This window comes from Dermacentor andersoni, chromosome 7 (genome assembly GCF_023375885.2).
Source record: "Dermacentor andersoni chromosome 7, qqDerAnde1_hic_scaffold, whole genome shotgun sequence".
Lineage (NCBI taxonomy): Eukaryota > Metazoa > Arthropoda > Arachnida > Ixodida > Ixodidae > Dermacentor > Dermacentor andersoni.
Genome location: NC_092820.1, coordinates 146,307,215 through 146,321,017, shown reverse-complemented (window position 1 = coordinate 146,321,017; position 13,803 = coordinate 146,307,215). Strand labels below are relative to the sequence as shown.

The window sequence follows — 13,803 nt, the reverse complement described above, 5'->3', positions numbered from 1 at the left end:
TAGGAAGTAAAGTTTTCTTCTCTTCAGTGTGAGTAATAGACAGTTTCAATATTATGTTCCAGCTGCTTGACTGCACGTAAAACAACTAGGGCAAGCTTGAGTGCTAGTTTGTGTGCTAGCCTGCGAGACAGTAAAGCACTTCACATCGCAAATGCACAGGCAGTGCTAAATTCTGTGGCACCTTCTGGCACCTACATTCTGTAGGCAGGAATCAAACCATTTCCAAGGCAACAACACAGCCCTTTGTTAGGCCTAACACCATCAAAACAGACTTCTTGAAAAGCAGTGCGAAATCAAAGCTAATGCACCACTGTTGGAGTGACGTTAGTGGAAACAAAAGCTGATTTGATCATTAATTTGTTGAAGCACAATAAATAGCCCAGTGGCTTCAGTAAATTTGGTCTAATATAACTGCTTTGGGTTCCATCATGTTATCAAGCTAGTCACTCAAAGCTTGTAGTACCATATCCAAAAGACATCATGTATGCATTATTTGTAGAGCTGCCTCTTGCATTTTACATGCCCATTTTTGATCAGCTGGTTGGTTTATTGTGTACGCAAACCTGCAGTAAACTGTTCAACTTGTGGTAATAAATAAATATGTAGGGGTGTGCGAATACTCAAATATTAAGTTTCAGATCAAATAGTGAATGTTGGAATAATTTGACTTGTGCTTCGAATATCTGGTACAGTCAAACCAACTTATAACTATATTCAAATGCCACAAAAATTCCTTTGTTATAACTAATAATCGTTATAACCGGGTTGCATGAAAAAAAAATGTACTTGACTGTTTTGGTTGCTATTTTGCGCGTGGTCTGTCCACTGAGCAAGTATGTCTTGGAGACGTCGCATCTTTGTGTGTTCGCGCAGCTTCGCGTTTGTGTGATCAGCGCCCACCTCTTGTGCCTTCGCAAGAGCCAAGTTGTGGAAATATAATGTGGCTCGTTTCTTCGATCTGCATGGCGATAACCGCCAATGGAAATTGCCAATGCAGTGAGACTCTTGTCAACTGTTTACGAAGACGACATAACTCTTACATAAATCCAAGAAAATCTGATAAACTCCAAGCGTAGTTTGAGGCAGGGCATTATTAGAGATTTTTTAAGCCACCCTAAGCCTAATAAATTTTATTTTTTGGGCTGAACGAGTTTTTCGGACTTCAATTTTTGGGACTATTTTTCGGTCCCCATGAGGTCCGGAAGATCGGTCGGCGACTATTGACAGCGGCTTCACAACCCTCAGAAAGGCGGCAAACCACCTCACCAACAAAAGCGAGCGCGCGGGATTAGTGTTGTTCATGGTGCCATCTCTGTGAAACACTGTATGATCCTTGTTCGGAACGCCATTTGTATGCACGCATCAGTCTTTTTTCGTAGCTTTGAGCGACCCGTCACAAGACTAGCTTTGGATATACATGGCGGGCTTGAAAATGTCATGTGACCAGTGTGCTGAACCCCCAACTGCAGGTGTATTTACATAGACGGCAAGTGGACACAGACGAAAGGGGGAGGTGGGGGCTTCGTGCAAACTTGCTGCTGGTTTCCGAATTTGAGAACTCATTACCGTTGGTGCCGACCGTGGTCAACCTGCGCGGCGCTGATGGCCACGCGAAGCGGTGTGCCGAGTCACGTGATGCACATTCCGCAATTTTATCTGTTGGGCAGATTGGCCTGCACAAACTGATAACCCAAATAACCCACAAAAGCCACCTGCCATAAAGATGGGAAAACCCTGCTGTTTTCCCGAAGAAAATGGTGAAGGCAATACTTTCTAATCAATAGGAGATTGCCATTAAGCACAGTATGGCCCACTATTAAACTGAAAAGCGCTTGATTCTTTCCAATTGACATTCTATCGATAAAAAATATTTTCCTGAGCTTCGTATACAAACTGAGTTGTCACTGCTGAAATACTGGATTGGAGTTCCCTTTAGTAATAGTAGAGCAAACTAAAAATCTCGGTTCATGAGTACCTAAGTTACTGATAGTTAGCAAGATTCTTATGTAATGTAAGTACTAGAGGCTCCTGAGCATGTGCACAACTGTGTCTTTTGCACAAAATTTGTATGCTTAAATGTTCTTGTCGCATTTTCTGATGTTCAATATTCGATTTGATATTTGGCTTTCTTTTTCTTGATTGGATGCGATATTTGACTCGAAATCTACAATTTGGTATTTGCACACCCCTACTTGAAAAAGTGAGCCTAGTTTCACAGATTTTTCTCTGCTGTGACAGGACAATCCTTCTGACGTGCACAATCTTCCGACAAGTTGCTGCTTCACTTTGGTTTTCTTCTGCGGTAGCAGTCAACATGTTAAAAATGTGATGCTTGCCACTCTTGTATCATGGCCGTTTTTCGTATGTGTGTGTGGATGAATTCGGGATGAATGAGAGTGAGAAAGTGGGCAGAGCTGACGCGCTGTTCTTGTCGGCCGCGCGACAGGCCGATTTTCTCTTTCAGCAGATTCTGCCGGTAAGTTGCAGCTCCGCCGTAACACACATTTTTAGATGACGGACAGCTTGAGCTAAAGTTACTTGCAACTCGTCTTCTTGCTGCAGGAGATGGTGCTGCACACAAAGGCCCAAGTCCTGTCTCGACGAGTTTGGGAAATACTCACCATGCTTCCTACGTCACCCGCAGTGCTTCGTCAGTTTGTACAGGTTGCATCGGTAAGTCGCAGCTACGCTGTGGAATGTCTCTTTGCCACGGTTGAGCAGGTGCCTACAGTCTCCATTGCTGCGTTTGATCTCGCTGAAATGCGTGTACATTCTTCGTCAATTTCATCACTTAACACTTAACAAGATTGTCGTCGTCTACTCAGACACGACTGGCCACTTCATTATCAATGGCACTGGCTTGTATTAATGTGATACAACAACATTCTGTTCTTCTCAAAAAGATGAAGGCTCAGGTGTAAAAGCTGCCCCAAACAGTAGAGACCTTTAGCCTGTCCGCTATTCCAGCAAACGGGGGCGGTTTGGGCAGATTGCCGGATGGGCGGGGGCGTAAACGTGAGCAGCTGGAGTGGTGCAGCCGCCTGGTGGCGTAGAGCTCAACCAGACAAACACAAAGCTAAAATTGCAGTAACCTATTATATTCTGCTTCGCTGCTGGTGCAAGTTTTCAGCAGCGGCGAAATTGTGAACACGATTACGCTGCTGTCTAAAATTTACACCCCAGCTAAGAAGAATATAGTAATTGGCTCTGTGTTTATGTGGTTGAGCTTTGCACCCCCAGCTGGCGCCACCAATCTGGCCGCTCACGTTTACGCTCCCGCTCATCCGGCAAACTGCCCGCGCTTGCCGGAATGCCGCACGCGCTAAAATTCTCTACTATCTTGACGGATACCCACAGCACCCTCTGTGCAATGCACTCAACAATAACAGCATGTGTGCAACACTTTAGTAAAAACAAAAACACATACAGTCAAACACGGAGGAAGGAAACTAAGGAGAGGCCCTACCCCCTCCGCGCGCTAGGAGAAAAGTGTGGCGGAAATGACGTATAGGTTCTCATTTCTTTTGCTGCTTTTTTATTTTTTTTGCTCCATGGCCACGCCTTTTGGGCCACAATGGCGGCGTTGTTCTGATTTTTTGAGCGCGCACACGTGTTGCTCTGGTAGGTTTCGTGCCGTGGCAAAGGCGCTGTGTGGGCGGGTTTGCGTTAGTCACCGTGTCTTGTTGCGCTGTGTTACCTGCACCGTGCTCTGCCGGATGTTGCGCGAGCGCGCGCGCTCCGCGTGCGAAACCACGCGCAGCGCGGCGTGGTTTCGAGAAAGATGTAAACAAGAGAGGAGGGTGGCACAAAAGGCGGAGCATCGCCATGAGCAACGCCAACTTCCGGCTTCACTTTTGCTTCACAAAGAGTGACGTCAGGGCCTCTCCTTAGTTTCCTTCCTCCGTGCAGTCAAACATTGATATAAGGAACTTCAATTTAACGAAATTTGCGATGTGATGGAACTATTTTAATTTCTTTATCTTAGTTCCATTGAAAACTGTGCAACTTTCTTGATTTAACAAAGTAATCTCGTGACACGGTTTCTATTTAACAAAGTTTCTGGCCATTTCAAGCAGGTACTTGGAGCCTGTATGGCTAGTAAATCTAGCAAAAAACTTAAATAAAAATTTCGGCCCAAGCACAAGTTACTTTAAGCATAATCACCATTTGCACTACACTTTTAGAGATATCACTTTTAGAGATAGTGCCATCGCTTTCATGAGATTTTGTGTGACTCAGCATTGGACAAGGAACTCTGTAGGCTGCATACTTCGATAAGTCCAATATCTGTATGCAGATAGTTAGCCTTCTGCACGGCGCCAGGTATGCTGGTGACCGCATATCTTGGAAATCTTGGGAAAGTGATAAGTATCTCTGAAAATGGCCACTCCAGATTGTAGTTGAGCACGAAATGAGCCCATATGAACCAACAGCAACCTTCTCAAAAATGTGCTCGTGACAGTGATGTTGCTGGCATTTGACGGCAGGCTGTTGCCAATGCCGTGAACGTGTCTTGGTTTCGTATCCGTCTGTAAAGTGCAGGCAAATTAGAGACACATTTTCTCTGAAAAAGAGGTGCTTATTAGGTTCGGGTAAATACGGTACTCAAATTTCATGTTCATGATGAATATAGCTATAACGAACTATCAGATATAGCAAAATAAATCTAAAATTTGGTTGGCCATGCTTTATTTCAATTAGTGTTTTGCTGCTATACCGAAACCGAGGTGGAAGTTCTGATGAAATATTGGTTATAGCAGAGTGAATGTTTGTTCACACAACAGCTTTAGGTATGTATGTTGGCAGCAAAAATGTCAAACACATGGCCAGAACAACTTGAATATCTTTCTAAATTGCACGCTCAAAACTCGTATTTTGGAAGCAAAGCTGTGAAATAGTTTGCAAGACCAACTTGAAATGGCACATTTTAGACGGACGTGCATGTTGTGGCAAGTGTCTTGACTAGGCCGGTCTGTAGCTGGCTAGTCAATGTGCAGATCCTGTGTGATCGCATCGATTGGTGGTTGTGTATTAACAACAGTTCGAAGTGCTTATCTGTAATTAAATATTGTTTAGTGCCACATGTTCGCACGGCAAGCTGCTGATGGGCCTTCAGTGTTGGCGAAAGCACCTTTGCTTGCTCATCGGAGGTATCATGCATGTGCGTCTTTCACATAGACCTGATCTCATTTGTTTTCTCTCCGCTTACGAGTGTTAGATATAGCAAAAGTATTTTGTTGTTGGATGCGAGTTTTCTATAGCAAGGTTCTACTGTAGGTAAATTAATTATTGGGGACTTCTCCACTTGAGAATTGTGGATTGTCGCCAACTCTTTCTGTCTCATTTCGACATTTCAGGAACCCGAAGGTGCAGCAGTTGCCCTCCAAACTCTGCTCAACCCCGAAGAGCCTCAGAAGTTGATGTACTCCCTCCAGATCGTGGAATCCTTACGCCAGCGTGGATCTCGCTCCCACATAGCTCAGCCGAAGGAAAGCGATGTGAGAAGCACGTCCTTTCGGGGATTCTAGCCGCGGCTTTTCAATGATGTTGGCAGTCTTGCGACACTGAGTTGTAATTGTTAGCGTTGTTGCCATGACCCGGACAACACTCATTTACTATCCGCACACATACGTATACATTCCGAGGGCGCCGCCATCCAGTCACCGAGGTACATGTGTTTTGTGACCTTTGCACGCTCTGCCTTCAGCTTGCCAGACAACAGCACAGGATTGTGTAGGTTTCACAGGAGATTGCGCAAGGATGCCTGGAATTTGTAATGACATGACCATAAGTTGCAAACTACCCTGCATGAACATTACGACACTCAATGTGCAGAGAGATGACTACGAAAAATAGTAAACAGAATAGGAATACAAATTCTTGTGTTCACCTTTCTGCACGCTGGTCATCATGAATGCCTTCCAGCTCGCTCAATTAGCAATCCTTTTGCGGGGTACCTGCAAGAACAGACATGGGCACATATTTGTAGCGTCTCTAGTTGCCTATGCTGTCCTTTACGTAATGTTCTTGCAAAAGATGACGTCCATGGCATTACATCGTATGGACAGCTGCCGATAATCATAGTGTCTAATCATAGCAGCAGTTGGCACAGATGCTGGTCAACACATAGCCAGGCGGCCTTCTTAAATTGGTGTCATCACGTTTAGTAGGCGTTCTATTGTTTCTAGAGTATGTTCGCCTTGTTAGTGGCCGAAACGTACAGGTAGCAGATATTTCAGTGCATTTCAATGAAATATTTCATGGTGCAATTATTAGCGGATTTGAAGAGATGCTTCATAGATTCGAGCACGTTTAGAGCACTTTGTTAGTGGAATGTTCATAGTTAGTGATGCTGCCTGTCTTTAATTATGTGGAGATCTGATTAAATGATAGGTTATAAAACTCTTTGGCACTTTTTATTCTATGAAACGAAGTATTTCTCAAAAAGTATTCAGTGAGCACTCTGCTATTGACATAGACAAATGTCCTGGATGCCTTACAGTGACCATTGCTATCATAATACATACTACATACTTGCAGGTCCTAAAATTATCTGCTTACTCTATTTGATCTTCTCTTTCATTGCCATGTTTTTGCAAATTGTGAAGCTGTAGCAGATTTTAACTGATTTTGAGGTTTAAGTAAAGGATTTAAGTAGAAAGTTGCAAGAAGAGACAGCCAACACTGTATTATGTTCTCTTCAGGTGGACTTGCATTCCCAAAACAATGGACCATGCTGCTCTACTACCAATGAGATCGGAGACGATGCGAAAGACCTGGGATTTTCGGTTCCCTTGGGCCCAACGTGGGCAGAAAAGGTGATTTGCTTGATCTTAGTGGAGATTGTGTTTTCCTGTGGGTACAGTTAGTGTGCGTGCACATGTGCACATATGTGTGTATGTGTAGGTATCCATATGTGTGCATTAGATAGTAATTTCTTTTCTTTTGTCGAAGTCTTTGTTTCTGCCCAAGTCTGCTTTGTTCAGCTGCTCTTTCTTGCTTTCCATATAGGGATAACATGAAACACTAAAAAAAAAAAAAAAGAAGGAAATAATGATGATGCAGGGATTGCATAAAGTTTTGTATTATTTGGAGTAATTTCTGTGGCTGATATCATCCCCATTGTGTGCTACAGCAAAGCTATTGTGACTAGAACCGCCAAGAAATGTCAACATAAATGCCAAAAGCATTGCTGAAAATGTGAGTGCCATAAGTGGAACATTTAATTATGTGTTGTGATCCGAGATTGAACAAAAAGTCATGGTAGGCTGAAAATAGGAGCAGGATGTGAGAGTTGATGAGGATGCATGCAAAGCAATAAGCATTAGGTCTACCATGGGAAATTATCAGAGTTTCATTAATTGCTCGCCTGAGCAACTGCATAGTATCTAAGGGGGTTCAGGAAACGAACAAGGTGAGGAGAGGGGTCTAAATGCACCAACAGCTTACTGAAGCCTGACAGAGCAGTTTATTTTTCAATTTACTAATCCAGGCTGCTGGGCTGGTTGTTTCATGGTTCAAAAGCTTAAGAATAGCACAAAATAAGACATGAGCAAGTAGGATAGGACTATCTGTGTCTCATTTTGCGCTGTTCTTAAGCTTCACATTTAAGGCCACATGAGGAGCTTTTGTGCTCCTGGGTGCCCGCAGCATCGTTTTAGCTTATCAGAGCATAGTTACCACTGGTGCTGAGAGATAAAAATCTACATGATATACTACCTCTCTTGTGTGCAACGTGCAAAGGAGCTTGGGTGTAAGCCCATTTTGTATTACCTGTTTAGTCTGCAGCTGACTGAAAGTGCCACACCCATTCGTTTTCAGTTCGTGGAGTGTGGTGGCCTGCGGCATCTCTTTGACATCTTCACTTCGGGAGTGCTTCATCCTCACGAAGGCGAGGAGTGGAACGAAGTAAGTAACCCTGCTTACATATTCGCCTGCTGAAGCGTATTTTCGAGGTAGTATCACTGTTACCTAATTTCCATACAGCTGGCTGCTTAACTGGCATGGGCCTTGACAGCACCTTCCTGCTTTTGCTGTTTTTCACCATGTATAATAACATGTACAACACAAACTGTACTACTTGCTAAATAAGAGCAGCATTCCTCAGAAACACATAAGAAAGCTCCACTTCAACTGATTCCCAGATCACGTGAGGTCCACATAATTGTGGAGGTTGGGCAGGTATTCGTAATAAAGAAATCGGAGAGCTTCCCTAGGTAATCATCAACAGATATCTTATTAGTAGTCCATAACTTAAGTAGGAATCAGCAAAACAAAAAAGAAACACTAGAGGGGGAGTGTCAAATCACATAAAATGTTTTCTTTTTTTTTTTCTTCCAATGTGTGCAGTGGGCAGAAGACTGCCTTGCCTGCCTGCTGAGGGTCCTGTACCAGCTGAGTGTGGAAGGTGGAGGCATGGACATGACGTCCGATGCCTGCCCAGACACTCTGTCTGTCGACGCCATCTTGGAACAGCCGCGAAAGAAGGCCAAGCGTCAACGGCGTGCCAATCCGGATCGACTGTTTGTGCCAAGGCTAGGGCAGGTTAGTTCCTCAGCACTTGTGCACGTTGCCAGTTGTCACTTGTATACACGCCTCTGTTGGTTTTAGGACGACTGCGGGAAAGCCAAAGAAAGGTTGTTAGAAAAATCAAAGGGATCATTTAGTGTGTGCCGTTTAAAAAAGAGCTAACTGCGTAAGTTGTGTGGTAAAAGATTGGTGAGCCGACCCCTGTTAATCACGAAAATCAAACAATAAGTCTGGTCCTGGCAAATGTATGCATTTTTCTGGGGCACCAGGTCTTTGTTAAGAGTTCGTTGCACAGCAGTTAGATCAGACAATTTAGTTTTCTTTAATGTCGAAAGGATTCGTCACAAGGCATATAAGGAGTATAAAAGAAAAATCAAATCAAAGCTTCTGCCTCTGCACCTATGGTGTGACGGTTGACAAGGTCGCAGAGACATTGCTTCAGTCCCTGCACAATGTAGATCAGACGATTGGTGCATTACAAATGGGATGGTGGTGCTTGACTCAGCCAGCAGTGGTCCTAGCCCTCTCATGACCTCCACTTACACCACTCCAAAGTGCACAGCAAAGACACTTGAGCCCTCTGAACACAGCGTAAAGCACTAGCCAGCGACTGCAGCTGTCACGGAAGTAAAACAGTGGAATGTGTGTCACTATGATCATCACTGGATGAACACCTTTGGATGCCACATCTGCAGCTCTCCATGCAAAATTTATGTGATTGTATCACAACTACTAAAAGAAATGACCATGATTAATGACATGCAGGACATTCCTGATTATACCTCTACTTTAAGATTGCTTCGGGTGCTTCAGAGAGGTGCTTCAGATTGCTATAAGCAAATGTTTATTACATTTTGGACGTCAGTGAGAAGCAGTTGGTTTACTTTGTTATATCTGATAATTCATTATATCCAAGCTTATTGTATTGAGGTCAATATCAAACAATATCAAAAAGAACATCATTGCTGTATCTGGACTGCTGTTTAAAAAAAAAATACCGTCACAAGTGCCTTTGTAGTGCCAAACTCCACTTTGTCACTTGCGCTAAAGATAAACGTTGGAGAAAGTGAGCAGTGAAAAGTAGTGTTTATGCCTCTAAACAGCATGTCAAGTGTAAGGCGTGCTGAAATAGTCGCCAATCTGCGCTTGCTTTATATGTGTGTTATTTTTCCCGTAGCCCTAATGCATAAGACAATACTCTTAAGTTGACTCAGCGTTATAACCGATATGTGGTTATATGTGGTATCTTTGTAAGTGGACTGCACTGTATTAGTTTAGCTGTTACCATCATCATTGTAGTTTTGCATAGGAATTATCTTCAGCAGGTGTCCATTGTGCTTAATGTGGAACAACATTTTCTTCCCAGATCTCTGATATTTTTCTGCTTGATAAGCAGACCCTCGCACACCCTGCTTATCTGCGCTCTTTACGATTGCAGGTGCTACTTCAAATGCTGTCAAGTGCCGAATCCCTGAGTCTCATTCGACTCCTCCAGGGTGCGCTAGGAGAAGGCGCTCTCCTACGAGATCCTCACGAACTACGCACTGGATTCTGGGGTAGGCCTCAGGTGAGTTGAACAATATTATCCTTGCCTTCCTACATAACCCAACGAGTACAGTCGGAGCTCACCCGATGAACAGACATCTAGGGACAAACTTCAGGGCTTGGTAAGCCGAAAAAGACGCAACAGTGAGATGGTCAGGTGTCAGTGCCACTTTCTGCGGCAGCTTGCCATGATGTCAAGGACTCTGACAGCTCGGCTTCGTCTCTCTCTATTTGATGATCAGTAAAAAAGGATTATGCTACATTCTGAAGAAACCAAAGAGCTTACACAGGAATTGGGGCAGAGCCAATAAGTTGCACCTACCTAGAAATAAAAGCAGTAATGCTCGGTAACAGTGAAGTTCTTCTGAAAAATAGTGATGACCGTAGACTGGAAGAAAAAATATAAAACGGGGCTTATCGCTGCTAACCATCGTGTGTGAACAAGTTGAGGTGATCTCATTTGCAACATTCGTTCTAGAAAACGTCACGAATTGAGGAATTGCCGCAGGTGGTGCAGTGCGTCATGCGCCTCCTGGCATCGTGGGCTCACTCTCGACCCCCGCCGCCGGGCCCACCCCTGCTGCTCCAGCCACCATCCGGCCAAGGCTTGGACAACTGGCTGCGGCGCCTCGTGCTGGACGATCCTGACGTGCGTAAACCTGGGTTCTACTGTCGATTGTGAACCTGTAGACTGCTCCGACTTGTGCGACGTGCCTGATTTCATTGTTATAGCGTCATCATTGTAGGGCCACCACCTATTTATCAGCTTCACACTCGTAGGGCTGAGTTGCATCTTTCACCATTTTGGCCATTCATTTTGGCAATATCAGTTTATGGCTGCCCTCACATTTATTTACAAGGACTTGTCCTGTGATAGGAACATTATCTCTTTTCATTCTCGTGTATATTTTTGTCCTTGTTGCACAATTGTGCAGGAAAATGTCCGCACACCCTTCAAAGAGGGCGGTGCACCATTGTGGTTGACACATGCCACTACTAAGTGGAGGTGACCTACAGACAGCAAAAAGGAGTCTATCAGGCAGTTTCAACCCCCAAACATGTGTGGTGGCCTGCAATCTTGTGGAAGATATAACCATACAACATGATCAGGGCTCTGTCAAATTTTTGGGCTCGTAAAGGTACTTGTGTAAGTAGAGGGTGGGGTAGCTGCTGGGGAGGTGTGATGGGTAGGATCGCCGAGCATGGATAGCGCAGCATAGCCAAAACACACTTATTCAACCATGCACGCGTATTGTTGCATACATGTGCTCAGAATGCTCAGAAACATGACACGTGCATCAGACCACTTGCGCTGTGTTTCTGAGCATTTTAGGATCTCATCGCATGGCTTTTTTTGGGGGGCCACTTTACAATGCAGTGCAACTAGTTGAAATAAAGTCCCGGCTGTGGCTGATGCATTTTGATGAGGGTGAAATGCAAAAATGCCTGTATACCGCGAGCCCAGGTAGTCGAAATTAATCCCGAGTCCCCGATACAGCGGGCTTCATAATCATGTGGTGTTAGCACGTAAAACCCCATAATTAAATTAATTAAATTTAGTTGAAGAAGCAGCACTCTTCCTGTCCTGTCTTTTCTCTGTTCTCGTATGGTGTTTCTTTTTTCCCCCCTGAAGCGCTAGAAGTGTCTCAGATGTCTAAGCTTTCCATGTTAATGATGCAGTGTGTTTATAGCCCATTACTGTGGTGCTTGGGCTGTGGGTTTGGTGCCTTCTGGCTCGTGTTCTCTTTCCAAATCTTTACTTTCACAGCACCTCGCAACCTAACACCAGTGTTTATAGAGTTCAGCAATCTGCTTGCTGATTGTCGCCCTGCTTTGCAAGCTGAGCACTCCAGACGAGCGGGAAGTGCTGACACGTGTTGTGCTGACGTTTCTCCACAGCCCGCTGTGCGCCGGGAGGCCTGCACCGGCCTGTACCGTCTCTGCCTTGGCGTGGACGCTGATGGCCGTGGAGGCCAGACCTACATTGGTCCCCTGCTGGCCAGCCTCCTGGACTTCCTGTCTGCCGCACAGAGCATGCAGCCCTTGCATCACGATGTGAGCTGGCGGTCTCTTAGAATCGTTTGCAGAACCTAATGTTGATATCCAAAGTCTGAGGGTCTCTATGTGGGCTGCGAAACATGCCTTAGTTGAAGACCCTGCACTGTAGTAAACTGCTGATGTGTTCCTTGTTGAGTTTTTCTGGCTGTTAAGTGGCCTGTTTTCACAGTCCCACCCAACTGACTCTCGGGCATAATGTTCCCAGTTGATAGGTCGCCATTTTGTCTTGTTCTTTTTGCTTCTTGCATTGCATTTAAACTAGGCAGTCAGGTAAATTTAGTGGCTGTGGAGTTTAAAAGTCTCTCTGTAACGGAAAGACACTGCACAGCAGTAAGAACATACAGAAAGGGCATTTGTTGCTTCTTTTATACAACACTGCCAGTTAGCTGAAATTCAGTCAAGGAATTGTTCCTCATTGAGACACGCTGAGGAATTGTACATACAGAAAGGGGATTTGTTGCTTCTTTTATGAAACACTGCCAGTTAGCTGATATTCAGTCAATAAATTGTTCCTCATTGAGACACGCTGAGGAATTGTGATGTTTGACTCGCCGTACCAGGATATCGAGCAAATAATTTTCACCTAACCCAGTGCTGTGCTCTGTAACCAGACGGAAAGATTCTTGTGGGACAGTACTGCAAAGTGCACCAACAGGTATGTGGTTGGCCCACGCACACCACCATCCCACAGCCAGAGAGGGGAAGCAAGCTCCTATCATGCCCATTTTATTCACGTCATGAGGTGGCACTAGCATCAGAACACACACCGTCTCTCATCATAGCTGCCAGCTACGACTGTCATTATGGCGTCGCCAACTGGCCGCTCGCTGCTAGGCTAGGAAGTGTGTTGGTAGCAGTTAAGCTGAAAGGCAAATGACAAAGAAATTGCAGGCACATTGATTTTTATAATTTCGTTTAACCCTTTCGCTGTCTGACGTTTCTGGCCGTGACGCACCCCCAGTGTCGGCTTGGTTTCAGGGAACGAGCATAACAGGGAATGAACATAGCAATTTATTTTTGATTATGATTGGTATACAAATAACATAGTCAATGCAATATGCACATTTCAGTGTTCTGCAGCTGTTGTTAGTAAACATCATCATTATCAGCAGCCTGACTATAAAATCCGTTCAACATCCGAATCTGACGATGCGGAACCCTCTTCCTCTCATGCGACTTTGTCCGAGTCTGAATCCGAGCTCGGTTCGTATTCTGAATCGGAATTCAGCCACCGCTCCTATGAGCAGACGAAGGTCCCGCGCGCCGAGCCATCCGAAAGTAACCGCACGCAGGGAGGATACGCTTTCAGTCGCCCGCGCAATGGAGAGAAATGGGACGTTGCATGATCAAGAAGACAGAGGGAGATGAAAAAAGGCTAAACAAAGTTCGAAGGGCTTTACGTTTACTGCTGCAAGTCGGAAGCGAGGGTGCGGCGAGAGAGCGAAAGCAGCAATCGAATCACCCTTTTTGGAGAGGCAACGGCACGTGCGCCTGAACTTGACGCGCCGTAGCAGGCACACCAACAGAATAAAAATAAAAACCTTCAAACCAGCGGAGATTACAGAACAACCCTTGAACCCATAACCACACGCGCGCGACGCATGATCCAGCGAACGCGGAGCCACCGCGCCACTCAGCAAAGAGAAAGTGGGGAGTGGCAGTCGCACCGTA

At 45.0% G+C, this 13,803-nt stretch overlaps 1 protein-coding gene across 2 annotated transcripts in view; it reads left to right on the top strand.

The window, feature by feature from the left end:
* The window catches only part of puf (ubiquitinyl hydrolase 1 puf), a 99,389-nt gene that overhangs the window by 43,326 nt on the left and 42,260 nt on the right, over positions 1-13,803 (top strand). For both annotated transcript variants that reach the window (XM_055072257.2, XM_050180836.3), the window contains exons 27-34: positions 2,563-2,673; positions 5,358-5,498; positions 6,705-6,818; positions 7,822-7,908; positions 8,350-8,544; positions 9,968-10,096; positions 10,583-10,723; positions 11,974-12,129. In XM_055072257.2, coding sequence (XP_054928232.1) covers positions 2,563-2,673; positions 5,358-5,498; positions 6,705-6,818; positions 7,822-7,908; positions 8,350-8,544; positions 9,968-10,096; positions 10,583-10,723; positions 11,974-12,129 — 1,074 coding nt within the window. The remainder of the gene's footprint in view (positions 1-2,562; positions 2,674-5,357; positions 5,499-6,704; positions 6,819-7,821; positions 7,909-8,349; positions 8,545-9,967; positions 10,097-10,582; positions 10,724-11,973; positions 12,130-13,803) is intronic.